This window comes from Agelaius phoeniceus, chromosome 16 (assembly GCF_051311805.1).
Source record: "Agelaius phoeniceus isolate bAgePho1 chromosome 16, bAgePho1.hap1, whole genome shotgun sequence".
Lineage (NCBI taxonomy): Eukaryota > Metazoa > Chordata > Aves > Passeriformes > Icteridae > Agelaius > Agelaius phoeniceus.
This window is the reverse complement of record NC_135280.1, coordinates 38,113-54,128: the sequence shown is the minus strand read 5'-3', so window position 1 is coordinate 54,128 and position 16,016 is coordinate 38,113. Positions and strand designations below refer to the sequence as shown.

Below are 16,016 nucleotides of genomic sequence, written 5' to 3'. Positions count from 1 at the left end.
CAATTCCATTCCATAAGAGTTTCAGCCATGTATCAGTGGTTAAAATGCTCTCTTTAATACAGCATCAGTACGGTATTTGAACGAAGTGCTCTCCCTCACAGTCTGCAGCTCCCCCCCACTTCCCTCGCCGCCGGGTTTTGCCAACAGGCACCGAGGCCCCACCTGTCAGCCGGAGAGACGTACTCCGTGGCCAGCGGACTCAGGACGACGCCCGGGAATCTCTGGCGGAGGCGCAGGGTTCGCAGCAACCCCTTCCGGGCGAGTTTTCTCCCGGTGCATTTCTTGGGATCGCAGTGTCCGAGCTCCCACATGGCAAGGGGGCAGGGGAACTTGGCCTCCCGGGCGCCCCCATCCGCGGCCCTCTCGCCGTCCAGGCAAGCTGAAAACAGCAGGTGTACATCAATGCCCAACGGTGACGCGGGACAGCTCGGCAGGACCCGCCTGCCCTTGCCCGTGTCGCCTCACGCACCTGTCAGCGCGGCCTCCGCTTCCGCCGCGAAAGTCTCGAGGCCGCGAGTCCCGCGACGGCCCCCGCGCCGGCCCCCGCGCCGGCCGCGCTCCATGGCCGCGCTCGGCAGAGACACCGTCCCGCGGCGTTACGCACTTCCGCTTCCCGCGAAGCAGGCGATGGCGGCTCGGGTGCTGCTCGCAGCGCTGAGCGCGGCGCTGGGTGGGTGCGGGGGCCGCGGCCCGGGCGGACGCGCTGGTCGCGCCGGTCGCGCCGGTCGCTTGGCCCATCCGCCGCTCCCAACTGCTCTCTCCTAGCAGGTCTCTTCGCCTCGGCGGGAAAAATGAAGATCGTGGAGGAGCCGACTACGTTCGGGTACGTGGCCGCCTGCTCGCCGGGTCGTCCCGTGATCCACCTGCACTCGACGGGTTCGGGTCTGTTTGCTGTCGTACCCGCTCTAGCCCGTTTCTGCCAACGGGGATGGGGCGGCGGGCCGGGCCGCTCCCGCAGGCCCCGCTGTTGGCCCGCGGGCAGCGGCCGTCGGTGTTGAGACACACAGGTAGGGGAGGATGTATGGACGCCCAGATGCATAACTCAGCCTTAAACGTTTAACTTTCCTTCTTTTGAAAGGTTGAATAACCCATTCTTGCCTCAAACAAATAGGCTGCAGCCAAAGATGTCCCCGTCTGCAGTATCAGGTATATGCAACCGTAACTTTTTGGTTTTTTGTACCGTTTTCATCATTTAGCAACAGTTGTTTGCAGTGCAAGTAGTCTATTCCGACTTTATGCATAGAAAACCGAATTTCGCTTGTAGTTTTTTAAGCATCATGGAAAATAAGCACGGGCAAATATATTTCATTGTGCTCCTGAAGGATTAAAACCTATATTAACTTCACTGGTGGTTCCAGGTCCCGGTGCTATTTTTGTGATGGGACTATGCATACATTTTATTCTGTATTTTTCTAGCCTGTAACAGATCCTTTTGACCCACAGTAAACTCTTTTTCTTGACACAATCCTCACCGTCATTGTGATTATCATATAAAAGTCATCCCATGGTCTGGTAGTACTTACTATCCAAAAATAGTCTTAAAAGGAAGTCCAAAGAGTAGTCTTGGAACCAGTCAGAAGGGCTCAGTTTCACACGCAGCCTCAGTGATGCAACATAAATGCACCCCTTAAGCAAAATGAACTGGGATGTACAAAATTCTAGACCATCTCTAGAGGAGAGCAGATAAACACTGAAGGCAAAGCAAAAGGGAGTAACTCTTGTCTCTCTGATAACCTTAGGCAGAAACTTAAACCTTGTTGAGATTCAAGAAAGGCATTTTGGTATGACGACACTGAATGTGATTATGCTTAATGTTTCCTGTCACATTTTATAAACTCAAATGTATAATTCTGCATGTACTGCATGTGAAATGTGATATAGTTAGAAATGTGATTAGTAATAGAATGCTGAATGGGAAGATGCCAAAAGTAGTAGGAGAAAAGGACAGCACACCAGAAATCCTTCTTGCTTTGTTGTGGGATCTGTCATGTAGCCAAAAATTGGGAGTGTACATGGAACATGAACCTAAGGGCATGGAACCCTGTCTTGCACAATTATTTGTTTAGCATGGAAACCATCCTTTTCTTCTACAAAACAGTTGGGGTAATAGTTCTGGTAGTTTCTCTTCTACAGCATCTGCCCTGGAAAGGGAGACATGAGTTTAATGCATTCCTTACGGACACATTCACATCTGCTGTTCTTCATTTGTGGGGAGAGCATGCTAATCACTGAGGCACAGATTTCATGTAGTAGAGGAACAAACCCTTTGGCCAAGCCCATCTCTAGAATGAAATGCAAGATCATGCAGTCAGAAGAATACTTGGGAAAGAGCACCTGCTTGTATCCCAGTATCCCTGTATCCCAGTGGTTAAAGCATTCTGGAGGGCGTGTTTCTGGTAGTCTGACCTTTGTTTGTAGGATTGATTGTCTAGATACTTGGAAAAAGTACCCACGCAATCCTGACAGTGGGGAATTAGCGTCCAGGATGGGGTTTTACTTTATTTGCTTTGTAATGTCTTTTCTTCTTTCCTCATTAATATTTAGTAATTCCAAGGTAAATTTCCATATACGAGAGAGACTGAAGTACTTCTCTAGCATGTAGTTCAGAACTTTTCTCCCTCTTTTTAATGACAAGTTTCCAGTCTTGGATTTCCTTGGCAACAGGCCTTGTAGTCAATACAAAAAGAATAGAATTGCATCTGCTGACCTGTCTGACGCCAGAAGTTTTATCTTGTTGAATGTTACCTGGATCAGACCATGAAGGCAAATGGAAAAAAAAAATCCAGTTTGAGAATCTCAGTGAAACTTAAATATGCACCACTGTCAACATTTTGAACAAATGAGCTTTGCTAGTATAAACTTCCAGAGTTTGAGTTTCAGTGATTTCAGTGTTAGATTTTGGCAAGATCTGCACTGATGATTCCTTTTATGGACCTCACCTCCAAATGTTTTATTTTTACACCAGTTTCTCATTTTTGTTGTCAAATTAGGCTTATCTATTTCACTGGGTAGTGAGAATGAAAAGCATTAAAGAACGTGATGCAATCCGGTATTGTGCTAGTGAGAACTTACAGTAATTTATATGAAGGATAAAAATTTCCTTATGTACAGCAGAAAATTAAATTTGTCATGTACTCTTCACAATTTTGTCACCACAGTAGCTTGCTTAAATTTAACCAAAACATTCTTTTTCCTTTATGTCATCTCTTGTGATGTTTTTAGGCCCTGCACATCTCTTTAGGCTTGCTGGCAAGTGTTTCAGTTTTGTGGAATCCACGTGAGTAATGGATTTGGATATTTGTTTATATACTTACTAGTAATAAACTAGTTTTTTATTCCAATCTGAAACATTTCTTATTTTCTCTTTCTTTTCTCTCCTTTTAAGGTACAAGTATGAGTTTTGTCCTTTCCATAATGTCACTCAGCATGAGCAAACTTTTCGATGGAATGCCTATAGTGGGATTTTAGGGTGAGGCACTTAGACCTTTTACGTTTTAGCTATGTTGTCAGCAGGCCACTTCATAGATTGTAAAAATGAGGCTGTTTTAAAACTAAGATTCTTCCATTGGTCAGTTTAGATCATGGTAGTTCCCAAGGTGTTATACTTAAAAATACCCTGTCTTGAAAAATTCAGTTGGTTTTTTTTTTTTTGGTTGATAAATACTAACCTCCTATTTTAGCTGGAGACTGATTAATAACCCCTGCCAACTGCAAGTGTGATATGTTCATGTGAGAAATTCAATAATGTCTAACTACAGCTTATATTAACACAGATTTCATGGCCATTAACTATTTGCAGTTTGGGTTAAATACAAATATTATAAAATGAAAAAGAGTGCTTTATGCCTAATGGTAGTTGAACAATATAAAAAGCTATAAAATGCTCAATGTAGAACCAAAAAAAAGTATCCCAAAGTATTTAAAAATACCCTGGATCATAATACCTAAAATAAATCTAAGTATAAACCAGACCATTGCTTTTCTAGATATTTTGTACATAGATATCTCTTTTTCTCCTATGTGCAAAACAGTAAGCGGGTATGTGAGAAAACTGTACATCACCATGCTGAGGGTATCATTTGCTTTAGGACTAGTAGAAGTAGACTAGTTTTTGTAGGTGCTCTCACCAGCACTAAAAATCCTGCAATCAAACTGAGTTGCACAGGGTACTTAGCCTCATGGACTTCGTTGTGGGATTGATCTATAAACTTTATTTTACTAGACTTAAACACAGATTTCTAACTGCAAATGGTTTCCAAACTGAAATTTGATCCAAAACTTTGCTCTCAAAAAGTGCTTTTGATGTGTGCTATATAGCAACATGGATAACAAACTACACTGCTTCCAAGGTGTTGGCTGTAGGAAGTGGAAATCCTGAGACAACAGAAATTAAGTATATACACTTAAATTGAACATGGTATAAGGGCATTCTTGGTTTTCTTCCTGAGGGTTCATCTTTTTCTGTCCAGTAACTTAAAACAAAATAGTGTCCTCTTTTTTCAGAATCTGGCACGAATGGGAAATTGACAATAACACATTTGTTGGAATGTGGATGAGGGAAGGAGACTCCTGTGAAACTAAGAGCAGACAGACAAAGGTAAAATAACTTAAACTATGCTAATTCAGACAGCATGACTCTACAAATACTTGTGACTCTACAAACTGAAACATTCCTACCCTGAGGAAGTCATCATTTAAGCTGTGATAGAAAACATAAAGATGAATTCCTTCAGGGACTGTGTGAATGACTGGAGGAGGAAAGCTAGAATCAGGATAAAATTTTGAGGATATTTACTTATGTATTCTCATTGGTTACTTACAGCTCATTTTTTCCTTGATAGAGTGGTATAATTATTACTATAGAAATACAGTACAGTGCTTTGTAATGTGTGTCAGGCAAAATAAAGGAAAAGAGCTCTTTGCAGAATTGAAGATGCCAGTCTATTAAAAACATCCAGGAAAAAGGAGGGAAAAGAATTCGGCAGTTAACAATAGCATGCTGAGAAGCTAAGTATGGTGTTAGAACAAGCACTAGGAATATTTCAAGAAAGACTTTGAGGTGATGGAGCATGTCCAGAGAAGGGCACTGGAGCTGTGGAAGGGTCTGGAGCACAAGTCTGATGAGTAGCACCTTTCAACCAGCATTCCCAGGTCTTTTTCCACCAGGCAGCTTTCCAGCTATTCTTGCCCAAGCCTGGAGCAGCGCACGGGGTTGTTATGATCGAAGTGCATTACCCAGTACTTCACCTTGTTGAATCTCTTGCAATTAGCTGCCAACTTGGCTGCCATATCCTGGACATGGTGAAAATGTTATACTCTAATGGAGGTGCCTGCTTAACATCTTTATTTCCCAGAGAAGCTGCAGAAAGAATTCATATTCTTGTATGACGTTTGATATTGTGATTGAATTTTTCACTGGCATTTCATTTTGAAGACAAAAAATATTGGTGCTGCAAATCTAAAGATGAAAACAATTCTCTGCAGTCTGGATATGTCTTATATTCTTAAATTAGCACACTGGTCAGAAATGAAATTTAAGAAGATTGTGCTTATGTTAGATGAGATTCTTAAGGTGTCCTATTCACTGTCCTTTTTACTCTCCTTCTTGTTGAAAATATAGTACTTATTAGTCCAAGGAACAATGGTTGGTGGGGAGAATCATTTCCCATTAGAGAAAACAATTTTCACATTTGATAAAATAAATGGATTATGTGCTTGCTATGATGCTGTTTCTTTTTTTTTTTTTTTCTTTTTTTCTTTTTGATTTAAAAAGGCGCTGGAAGCTTTGACATGACAGTATGTACAGAAATGCATCTACTAGCATTGGAACACAGCAAATAGATCATCAGTGATGGTGTTTCATGTAGATATTTTTTGCTCATCTTTGTTTTTTCTGATGTTTAGGTTCATCTTGTTTGTGGAAAGAGCAATAAGTTGGCTTATGTGTCTGAGCCAAGTACTTGTGTTTACTCTCTGACATTTGAGACTCCTCTCGTGTGCCATCCCCACTCACTTTTAGGTAAGATTAAAAAAAAAAAAAATACTTTGTGGAACAGCTAGCATATACACTATCCTCAGAGTGTCCATTTTTAGGTTGAGTTAGTACCTTAATATAAATTAGTATTAGATGTTAACATATTATATGGTTTTTAAAATGCCAGTCATTATAACACCTAGGTATTTCTCAACTAATTTTTTTATTTGGGATTAAATTTATTTTTTTTTTGTCAATGCTAGCATAGACCCAGTGAATGATTTTTTTTTTCCTTTTCTTGGACTGTAGGAATAAGCCCTGTAGTATCTGCCCATTTACTTACATTACAAAAAAGCTCCATTAAAATTACGTTGAACACAGGAATATGAGGCCTTGGATCTGGAAATAAGAAAAATTTCTGGTCATTCTCCAGAAACTTTAAATGTGTGAAGTGCAATTTAAGCGTAAGCCCAGCTTTTGAAAGCAGTGGAGACTGTGTACTGTAAAGAAACATTGAGTTCTTAAAACAAATATTCTTGCGTGATACTAGAGGAGGAATTAACTAATGCAGGATAGTGCTCCTGGTTTTTATATGGTTTGACTTCCATTTTTCAGTTTATCCAACTCTGACTGAAGCACTGCAGAGGAAGTGGGATGAAGCAGAGCAGCTTCTGTACGATGAACTAATAACCGACCAGGTTTATTAATTCTTCCAACTCTATGTGGTAAAAAAAAAAAATTACTGTCAAATAGCCAAACCTGGCTTCTGTAGTTTCTCCTTTTAGAGCAGATGCATTTATTCTGCAGTTGGCAAATAGTAATTTTCGTGTTTCTGTAACTGCTATATGAAACGGTAATGAAGCTTGAGGACTTGGAATGGCCAGTGCAAATTGCAAGCGGAGATGAGAGTTGAATAGATTGATCTATCACCTTTTGGAAACTTTCTTTTCTAGGGTTACAAAAAAATTCTGAAAGAGATTTTTGAGGAAGCAGGACTTCTAAAAGCAACAGAAGAAAATGAAGTTGAAAAACAGAGTAAGAAAATATCTCTGGAATTTGAAACAGTGGAAAAGTGCAGTAAGGTATAGAGCATAATATTTACAATGTGGAATTGCCACCTTTTCACTGTATGACAGTATCAGTGGGAGAGCATTATGTAAATGCCCTTGGTGTTCAGCTGAATCTCTTAATGGAGTTATCTTTTCTGGTTTCAATATGTAACAGCCTGCATGTAGTGTGATTTGGTATCTTTATTATAGCCCCTAAGTCAAAAACAAACCAGCAAAAATGAATGCCCAGTAAGAAGATAGGGGTTATGAAGGAATTGGTGTATGCGCTTGGGTTATAAACACCCCGTAGGTACTCTTTCTGGGAAATATCAGTCTGGAGACAGGAAGAAATTACTAGTGAAGATAAATGTGTAACCAACCTCGACAATGTTGACACTTTTAATTCTCTCTGTGGATAATTATCTCTTTTGATAATTACCCAGACTTCTGTAAGAATGCATTGGCTGTTGCACACGCAAAAGGCCAGAATGCCTGTATTTATTTCTGAATGACTCTTGCGTACGTGAACAGTTCTTCTGCAACAGATTTGGAATGGGGAAAATAGAGGCCGAAGGCGTGCTCAGCTTAAACGAGCACAACCTGACCATCAGAAAAAGAGCATGGATGGGAATTCATTTATTACAATACAGAGAAGCAGTTGCTGTTTTCTTTTTATTTGAAAAAGGTAGCAAAGACAAAACACCACGTAGTAATTAATGAATATAACCAAATAAAACCATGGTTAAGCTGAATATACTTCAATGTAAAGATCGCCGTTTTGATCTCATAGGAGCTGGAACAGTCACATGATTATTTTTTCACTCATTATCAATACAGTATTTAATAGTTTCTATTTCTTTTTCTGGCTTCATCATAGCTTAATTGACATAAATTGGCTGGTTTGGTAAACACAGAATCTTAAATACTTATTCTTTTGCTCTGTCTTTATTCACGTAAACACCAAAACACAGCAAAAAATAGGGGCTTCTCTGAGATTTCAGGGACATGCTTTGAATCTCAAAAGAACTAAGCAATGCCTGCTGTAAGGTAACAGAAACTGCTGAGAGCAAGAACATGAAGTTACTAGGCCAAGAGTTGAAGAATTTACAAATTTCCAGACGGCAGAATTACAACAATTATAAAATAAGGGTAGTCCTGAGGCAAACTTAAGATTTGTTCTGTGATAAAATGCTAGTTACAAGACAGATTTGAAATAGTTACAGAAAGCATTTCTAATTTTTACTCTTGGGCTCTAAAAAAGCTGGCTCCTCTTTTGGCAACACAGACATGTATCTTTTTCTAAAATTTGCTTTATGTTGCTGGAACAAGCATTTTAAGTTCTTCAAAGCCAAGAGGTGTAACAACTGTGCACAGAGGCATTTTTTTCTTAAAAGCTCCCAATCTAGGTATGTATTTGAAAAGTGGGAGGGCTATTTTTAATATATTTTCTTTCTTAGGAATACAAGCAACTTTCTGAAGAAATAGAAAAACTTAGAGTTTTATTAGGTCAGCATGGTATTGCATACAAAGGAAATGTTGGTGAGTTTTTGGTATCATTCTTTTTCATTGTTGTCTGCTCAGAATGTGAATACCCCAATGCTGTTTTCACTTACAATAACAGTTAAATAATCTGGCATCTCTGGAGGTAAAATTCAGTAGACAGAGTTTTTAATAAGTACTTAGATTTTGATTCCTGTCCACAAGGATTTACTTTGTCCTTAAAAAATCTGTTGATGACTTGAAATTCTAGCTTTATAGAAAAATTTTGACTGCTGTTGTAATTGAAGTTTGTCTCCAGTCCTTAAGGTGCCAGTTCAAAAGGAAACCGATACTACATCATTAATAGAAGAAATGTGTCTGTTAAGTAACTCCACTTCTGTATTTTAACCACAAGGCCTGATTTCTTTCATAACACTTGAAGTTTTCTCTGTATCTTTTTGGATTGTTTTTTTCCCTTTTTGAAGTTGCCTGTTTCTTTCTTCCCTCTCTTTGATTTTTGCTAGGTAAGTACCATACCACATGCAGTTTTTAGTAGAAAAGACTGCTGCTGGCTGTGAAGGGGCACGACTTATCTGGATTAATTCCAGATAAGTTGTTTTTTGATTTTTTTTTTTTGGAGAGGTCTGTAATTGGGTTTTCTGTTTGTTTGCTTGTTTGTTTTTCCTCATTCCTGCCGGACCATCATGCCCTTTATTACATGAACTATTTGTCAAAGGAGAATTTAATGTCTAGGAATACATGTATATACAGAAATACATATATCTTTTTCTTTTACAGTTGCATGTTCAGAATTGGCACTTCAACAAAACAAAGAACCTTTGAGCTAATTAAATTAGCTTAAAATTAGTGACAAAATATTTTTTTCTTTTTTGGTTTGAGAAACTTTTCTGGGAAAAAACTTATATAAAAATTTTGTAGAACATGTTATCTGCATGTTTAAACTATTAGCAATGTAATTTGCACAGTATTTCTGCCTGTTTGGTCGTATTGCAGTAGTTCTTTTAATTATTGCAGATTAGCACTCTAAAATCAAAAGTCGGATTCAGTTCACTGTAGATGACTTCAAAATTATTTAGTGAATTCTGTGACAAAAAAGTTTTGGTGTTTAAAAGCCAAAATAACTGATGTCATATTAAAAACCTAAATTTTACAGCTGGAAATTCCAGTGTTGAGTATGTAAGTCACCAACTGGCAACTGCAGTGGCATCAGTTCTTAATGGGTCAAAGGATGATGAGCACCTGCATGGCGATACAGGAATTTGGAATTACACTCTGTGAAGAAACTTGGATGGTACATAATGTAAATTAAACTGAACATGTATTATGCCACAAAGATGATTTGCCTTCTTGTGAGTATTCTTGACTTTGTTTCAATTTGTGCCCTAAAGCAAACACAGTGTAGTAGAGTGAGGGCACACCATTATGAGAATAGTAAGCTAGTTTCTGACAACATTTGTAACACTTCTTTGGTACGACCAGTATTTGGCCCAAACCTAAAGATTCTCTGTGCCTAGTTCCGGCTTTTGCTATTTTTATTGACCAAGTGTGGTAGAAGATGGAGTGAATATAAACCAGCTCAAGACCAGTGCTGCAATGCGTTTTAAGAAAGGTAGTAAATACAGTATTAAGAACATGCTATTTCATCTATATGCTAAAAAGATTTCTGGACACACTTTAGCGGAAAAGGAAACTTTTTCTGCCAGCAGTGCAGACCACACCACTGCACCGATTCGTGTTCAAAGGTCGATGTCGTCTTGGGCTGTCAGGTTAAATGGAAGTTGGTGAGAATCTGACAGAAAGGTGCAATGAAATCACTGAGTTGTTACAAAAACATAGTTGTGGTGAGGTAATACCTGGCAATTCTCTGTACATAATACGGAATAAAATGGACTCCTCCAACACAAACTGTGGAAGTATCACTGTTGCCATCGGTGAACGCCGAGCACGCCATCTGCGGTCACTATGCCGCCTCCTGTGGTGCGGTTCGGCACCCCCCGGCCCAGGGTCCTGTCGGCCTTGCCCTCACGGCGGCAGCTGCGTTGAGCCGCGGCCCAACCCACCGAGCCCTCGCGCTTCCGCTTCCGCTCCCGCTCACGTAAAGCGGGGGATGATCCGGGCGCTGCGTCGCTGGCGGTGAGGAGCGGTGAGGAGCGGGGCGGACCGGGGCCGCTGACGGTGAGGACGGGGGCTGGGACGCATCCTGAGCCCTTCGCGACGCTCACGCATATGTCGTTGCAGGGTGCGGCGAGCCCCCTGTCTGCCTGGGCCTCGGCGGGGGCTGGCACGACGGCGGAACCCGGAGGGTGCGGCGGGCGCGGAACCCGGAGGGCGGGGGGCCCATTCCCTTCTCCGGCAGCTAGGCCAGTTCGCGGTTTTGGAGCGTTAGTCGGTCGATGGGGAACGACCACGAGAGGCCGTCGGTGAAGGTGCTGCCTCTTAGTGTGCTAAGCGCAGAGCTGTTGCTATGGTGCGTGTTCCGAGAGAACGGGGAGACCGACCAGCGACTAGAGGCGGTTCTCTTCGGCCAGATCGTGGACTCAGATACGGCCCAGGAAAGCAGTGCTCCTCTTCAGCTGCTGAAAGAGAACTGAGGACGGGAGTGCGGCTGCCGTGAGGGAGCTGACAAAAGTTTGCTGGCATTCACCTGTTTAAAAGCTGTACTGGCGCTGTAATGAAAAAGACACGTTTTTCTAGTTTTTCGGCAGTCTTATCTTGCAAGTTTGATTTCTTCATGCTGTTTTTTGTGCCGATCTTGCCGTAGTAATTTACACTGGTAGGAAAAGGTGTAGTTTCTGGATTGCACAGGTAGGGATGAACAGGATGTATTGCAAATCAAGTTGAACTTGAAGGTAAGTTTTATGCAACCCATCATTTTTCTATGGATCATTTTTCTTAGCAGATTGTTGTATTAAAAAGTACCTAATGTCATTATGAAATTGCTGCTTAAGGTGACTTTCATTTCACATTTTGATGGTTACAGAATATGTTCTGTTTATACTGAAGACAGCTGTAAATGAATGATTAATTACCATGCAATTATGTTCTGAATTTTTGTATGTAATTCTCCTCGTTAATGTAGAAATTGCCTACAAGGGTGCATTCTTTCTGGACTAGAACTTTCTAGGCTTGGTTGATTTACACGGTCAATACTGGCAGGAGAGTATTTTGCCCAAAATTGAAATGTTTGGCTTGCGTTATATTGGGGATGTCTCATTGAACAATACAGTACTAGGCTTTTTGTGTGGGTTCATAGATATTCAAACTTGCACTCTCGGGGAACTTTTCCTGGAGAGGAGAAATGTGAAATACTAACGTGACTTTGTTCCCTTCAAAATTAGAGGCTTTTTAAAGTTCTCAAATGTAAAAATGGAAAATCAGGTTTGTATCATGAAAATGCCTAATTAAAACCCCAACACCAACAAAGATGATAGTAACTATTAAGATAGGCTGAAGCTATGGAGAAATTGGGGGTAGCATCACATTTGTGTAATACCACTGATTAGTCTGAACAACATGCACTACTGTGGCTTTTGATTTTGCTGTAGAGTCCCTTAACCACATGATGCCACATTTGATTTGGTACTGTCACAAGGTTTAATCTTGGTATTCAGCTTTTACTACAGTGGAATGTTGCAAGTGAGATGCATGGGGGCATCCTGGTGAATGAGTGAAAGAATAATCTACTTTTGGTTTTTTAGCTTGTTTGTTTGTTTGTTTTTTTAGTATATTGAAGCTCAGGTGTAATGCCTGTTGCTTCTGATTAGCTTTCTTGCACCATATTCTATGGAAACTGAATTGTTTAAGAAATACAGAGCTGCCTCTCTGTGTTTGTTTTTACCACTCGTTCTGTGCCTTCTTTGGGGGTGAGAAAAAAAGGCTGAGGGGGGAGGGAGTGGAGACTCAGGGGCTCTGATGTCATTTGGGGCACCCCAGCGTCCCTAGGAGAGAGAGCCACGCTGCAGTGGAAGAGCAGGTGAGTGGCGAATGAGAAAGGGTCATGCTGAGTTGCCCTCGGTTCCCTGGTTGGGAAAGTCCTTAAAGTAGACAAGCTGAACCATTTCTGAGAATTTCAAGCCTCCTGTTCTTATGATTCTTGGTACAGTATTTAAATAGTTACTATCAAGTTGAGATGGTGGATCAAGTGGATTTGCTAGAGTGGCAGAAATAGTTTTTTGCCTGGAAGCATGTTGGGATAAACAACCCTCCTTAATGCCGGAATGAATTCGTTTTCCGTCTTTTCCCTTTTTTTCTTTCTAGATTGCGGAGTGTCGGGGAGAACAGTTGGCATAAAGAAATTAAAGGCACGAAGGAAGTTCCATCTTCCCGAGGGAATGCTTTAGGCACCACGTGCAGCTTCTGAGCCACACCGATAATCCCAGCTCCCACCAAAACCTTCCGAAGTTGGAAGGGACAGGGAGCGGTGGGAAGTACTTTCTCCTGAGTCTGGAAGGCATTGAGGTCAGAACAAGTTCCATGTACTCCTCTCTCCTGTTGCCAGCTCAGGACCAAGTCAGTGTTCCCTGAATGGCCACAGTTCCCTGCATGTGGAGGGAGGAGATCTGTATTGGAGAGTGGGAGAAAGGTCCCTGCTCGTTGCTGTGTCCTTGGTGGGCAGAGAACTCTGATCTTGGCCAGATGGGTTGGTGAGTATTGAATCAATCCTGCCTCCTTTTGACTGAGTTGTTTTAATGAATCATCAGCAGGGACTGTTTTTAGCTGGCTTTAGTTCAGTTTCTTTTTCACAGATTCCTTGTTGTTTTGATCCTGAAATTGCCAAACCCTTAAGTTTGCTAAATTAAGCCTGAAAAGGTTCAACACATCAGTCCTGAGAGAATTAGGGATTGGATGGCTGGGATCTTACGTCCCATTGAAGCCACATTGGGTTCACCCCCTGATTTTGGTGCCAAGGGAAAGTCCAAGTTAACACAGATCAAAATAAGAAACAGTTCCCTCATCAAAGTCAGCTTTCCAAACCTCTGTTCAGGATCCAAAGAAGTGGGAATGCCCTTGGCAAAAAAGGTGCTTTTGAGACAAAGCAAGCTTAAAATGCCTGTAAGCAGGAAATCCAGGAGAAATGGCTGCTGGCATCCTGGGCTTGGCAGGCAGGTTTTGTACTTGATTGCAAAGCAGTTTTCCTCCCTCTGCATGGGCTGGCACCTGCATCCCACTGGAAAGGGGAGAGAAATAATTCCCCTCCTTCCCTGGCCCAGCCCTGGAGTGGGAGCAGCTTGCCCTTATCCTGGAGTTCTCCTGCCCCTGCCCAGCATCCCTCTGGTACTCTCATGTGCTTCCCAAGCTCCCAGCACTGATGGATCTAAACAAGGAGAACAATCCCTGTTCGTTCTCTTCTCCATCCTTGATGTTCCTGGGCCCTGCATCTCCCTGGCTATTCCCTGTCTGACTCCTCATCTCCATCCCACCTTCTCCTGGTCACATCTGAGCCTGAGATGTGTTTAGCAGCAAATCCATTCCTTTAAAGGAAGCCCAGTGCAAAGAGCTTCCAGCTGCAGGCAAGTCTTCCTGCATTTCATTTTTCTCTGTCCAGTTTTGGAGGGTTTCTCTCCGTGCTTTCCTGTGACCCAGATGTGTCCCTTCCTTTGTCCAGATCCAGTGCCAAAGGATTGAACAACTGATGAGTGGAGTCTGGGATGAGACTGGTTCTGCTAAAACTAGGGAAAGAATGCTAGAAGAAAAATGAGCTTCCTTTGAATGTCTGGAATAAAAACACTGGGAAAGGGCACTTTTTAATTCGATTTGGTGCCACCTCCCCTTTTTTTATGGCTAAAACTCCATGGTGAGCAATGCAAGCCAAAAGATGAAATGCAGGAGTCCTTGATTCTGCAGTGAGCCTAACTTCCCTTTTCTCCTCTCTTTCAGGGCAGGGAGAACCACTGAACTTGTCCTGGCCTTGTCAAGAGCTTTGATGTTTGAACTGCCAAGCCCAAACTGGTCCTGAGGATGGAGGACTTAAGAAATTACTCAATCCAACTAAATGCTTTAAAAAGGGAGATGGTTTGGTTATAAAAATATTTCTGCCTGAGACTGGGAAGAGACTGGGAAGAGTTAAACACCCCAGTTCTGCACAACAGCACAAGGATTTTTTAATTTTTTGCCTTTTTTTTCCCTTCCTTTGAATGGGTTTGTTTGTTTCCCCTTGGAGACTGCACACACAATAGGCAGATTTTTCAATTAATCCTTTTTTTCCCCACTTTTAGTCTTCAATGGAGCCCAGGTGCCAATTGTTTGCTGCTTGGTTTCTGCCTTCCCTTTCCTGCCTACAGCTTAACCCCTTCCTCTCCTTCCTGCTTTTTGGCCATCACTGGTCATGCAGTTGATGCTGATGCAGATGGCTGATAAATAATTATCAAACAGCTTGGGAATGGTCTGTATCAGGTATCAGTGACATTAAAATATGGACCATCAACCAATGAATTTAGCAAGAGTTGGATAGTAACTAATCATCTTTCCTTTGAAGCCCTCTTCATGGCATATTTACGTATAAAGGGAAAGCATTTGGTTTTTATTTTAAAAGATACTACAAATCACCAACGGCCAGCTTAAGTGAGCATGGAAGCCTGACAAAGACATTGTAATGTTTTTTCTTTTAAATCCCTCACAATCCCATCACGTAGTGGGGAGGCAGCTCAGTGAGTTTCAGCCCACAGCTGCCATCCTGGGCTCATGGAGAGCAGCCTCTCCAGCTGTCCCAGCCTCACGAAAGCACAGAAGAGGGCTTTACACAGATCAGGGATCAAGCTAGGCCCAGGTTGGGCTCAGCTCAGTCTGCATGGCACTGTTAGAAGCCTTAAACCCTTTTTCTATCAGATTGATTGTGGTTGCGGTGCAGCCACTGTGTTGCTGTCAATGTGCTCCCCTGCAGCCTAGCCTGATATGGTGAGCAGGGGCTTGGGGTTCTGCCTCATCTGTTAAACATCAAACCAGAAGATAAAACAACAGATAAAACCCCTGCCCTGCCATGTGCCTCACTCTGCACCACTGCTATGAGAGGAGGGTGAAAGACCCAGTCAGTTTTAGCTCTGTAAAGAAGCTGCAAAGCAGTGATGAGTGCCTGAATCACATCCCCTGCAGCCATTGGGGAGTGAGGGCAGGGAAAAGGGCAGAGAAAGGGAAATAAAAAAACAACAGAGCCACCAAGACTGGAGGATGTGAGGATGAATCCAAAACTAGGCTCTCCAAGAGCTGAAATAACACATTTCTTAAAATAAGAGACGTCCAAACTGGAATGAGGGACTTGCCCTCTTTCCAGATTTTCCCAGCACCATAACCCATTAAAAAAAAAAAAGCCATCTGTGGAAATGGGATGCTCCTTTAAGCCTTGCAGAGACTTTCTCCAGCACCACAAAGCACCCTTCCTGTTGCTCTTCCTTTACCACTCAGGGCTGAGCCATGGAGACCTGCTTCTTTAGTGTGTGTGTGTGTGTATTTCAGGGTTTTTTTTAGAAAGAAGAAAAAAATCGATATCATATTTTAAA

General features: G+C 42.0%; 1 protein-coding gene across 7 annotated transcripts; it reads left to right on the top strand.

Annotated features, from left to right (window-relative positions):
* Window positions 1-300: 300 nt before the first annotated feature.
* Window positions 301-14,951, top strand: GNPTG (N-acetylglucosamine-1-phosphate transferase subunit gamma). 7 transcript variants are annotated; one of them, XM_077186826.1, is made up of 14 exons: window positions 301-670; window positions 769-823; window positions 1,079-1,146; window positions 3,223-3,277; window positions 3,386-3,469; window positions 4,504-4,597; window positions 5,905-6,019; window positions 6,590-6,672; window positions 6,928-7,056; window positions 8,481-8,562; window positions 9,677-10,666; window positions 10,762-11,372; window positions 12,781-13,166; window positions 14,401-14,951. In XM_077186826.1, the coding sequence occupies exons 1-11, from the start codon at window positions 310-312 to the stop codon at window positions 9,799-9,801; spliced, it is 1,251 nt and encodes a 416-aa protein (XP_077042941.1). In that variant the 5' UTR covers window positions 301-309; the 3' UTR covers window positions 9,802-10,666; window positions 10,762-11,372; window positions 12,781-13,166; window positions 14,401-14,951. The 7 variants fall into 7 exon arrangements, with proteins under 7 accessions (XP_077042941.1, XP_077042939.1, XP_077042938.1 ...); XM_077186824.1 differs by having other exon boundaries at window positions 766-823; window positions 9,677-9,872; XM_077186823.1 differs by having other exon boundaries at window positions 766-823; window positions 9,677-10,656.
* The last annotated feature ends 1,065 nt before the right edge of the window (window positions 14,952-16,016 follow it).

Excerpts from the sequence above, each read along its gene's own strand:
- GNPTG (XM_077186825.1), top strand. The coding sequence starts at position 310 with ATGGCAAGGGGGCAGGGGAACTTGGCCTCCCGGGCGCCCCCATCCGCG. Across the intron at positions 4,598-5,904 it reads CTAAGAGCAGACAGACAAAG|GTTCATCTTGTTTGTGGAAA; the intron begins GTAAAATAACTT and ends TCTGATGTTTAG. Across the intron at positions 8,563-9,676 it reads TGCATACAAAGGAAATGTTG|CTGGAAATTCCAGTGTTGAG; the intron begins GTGAGTTTTTGG and ends TAAATTTTACAG.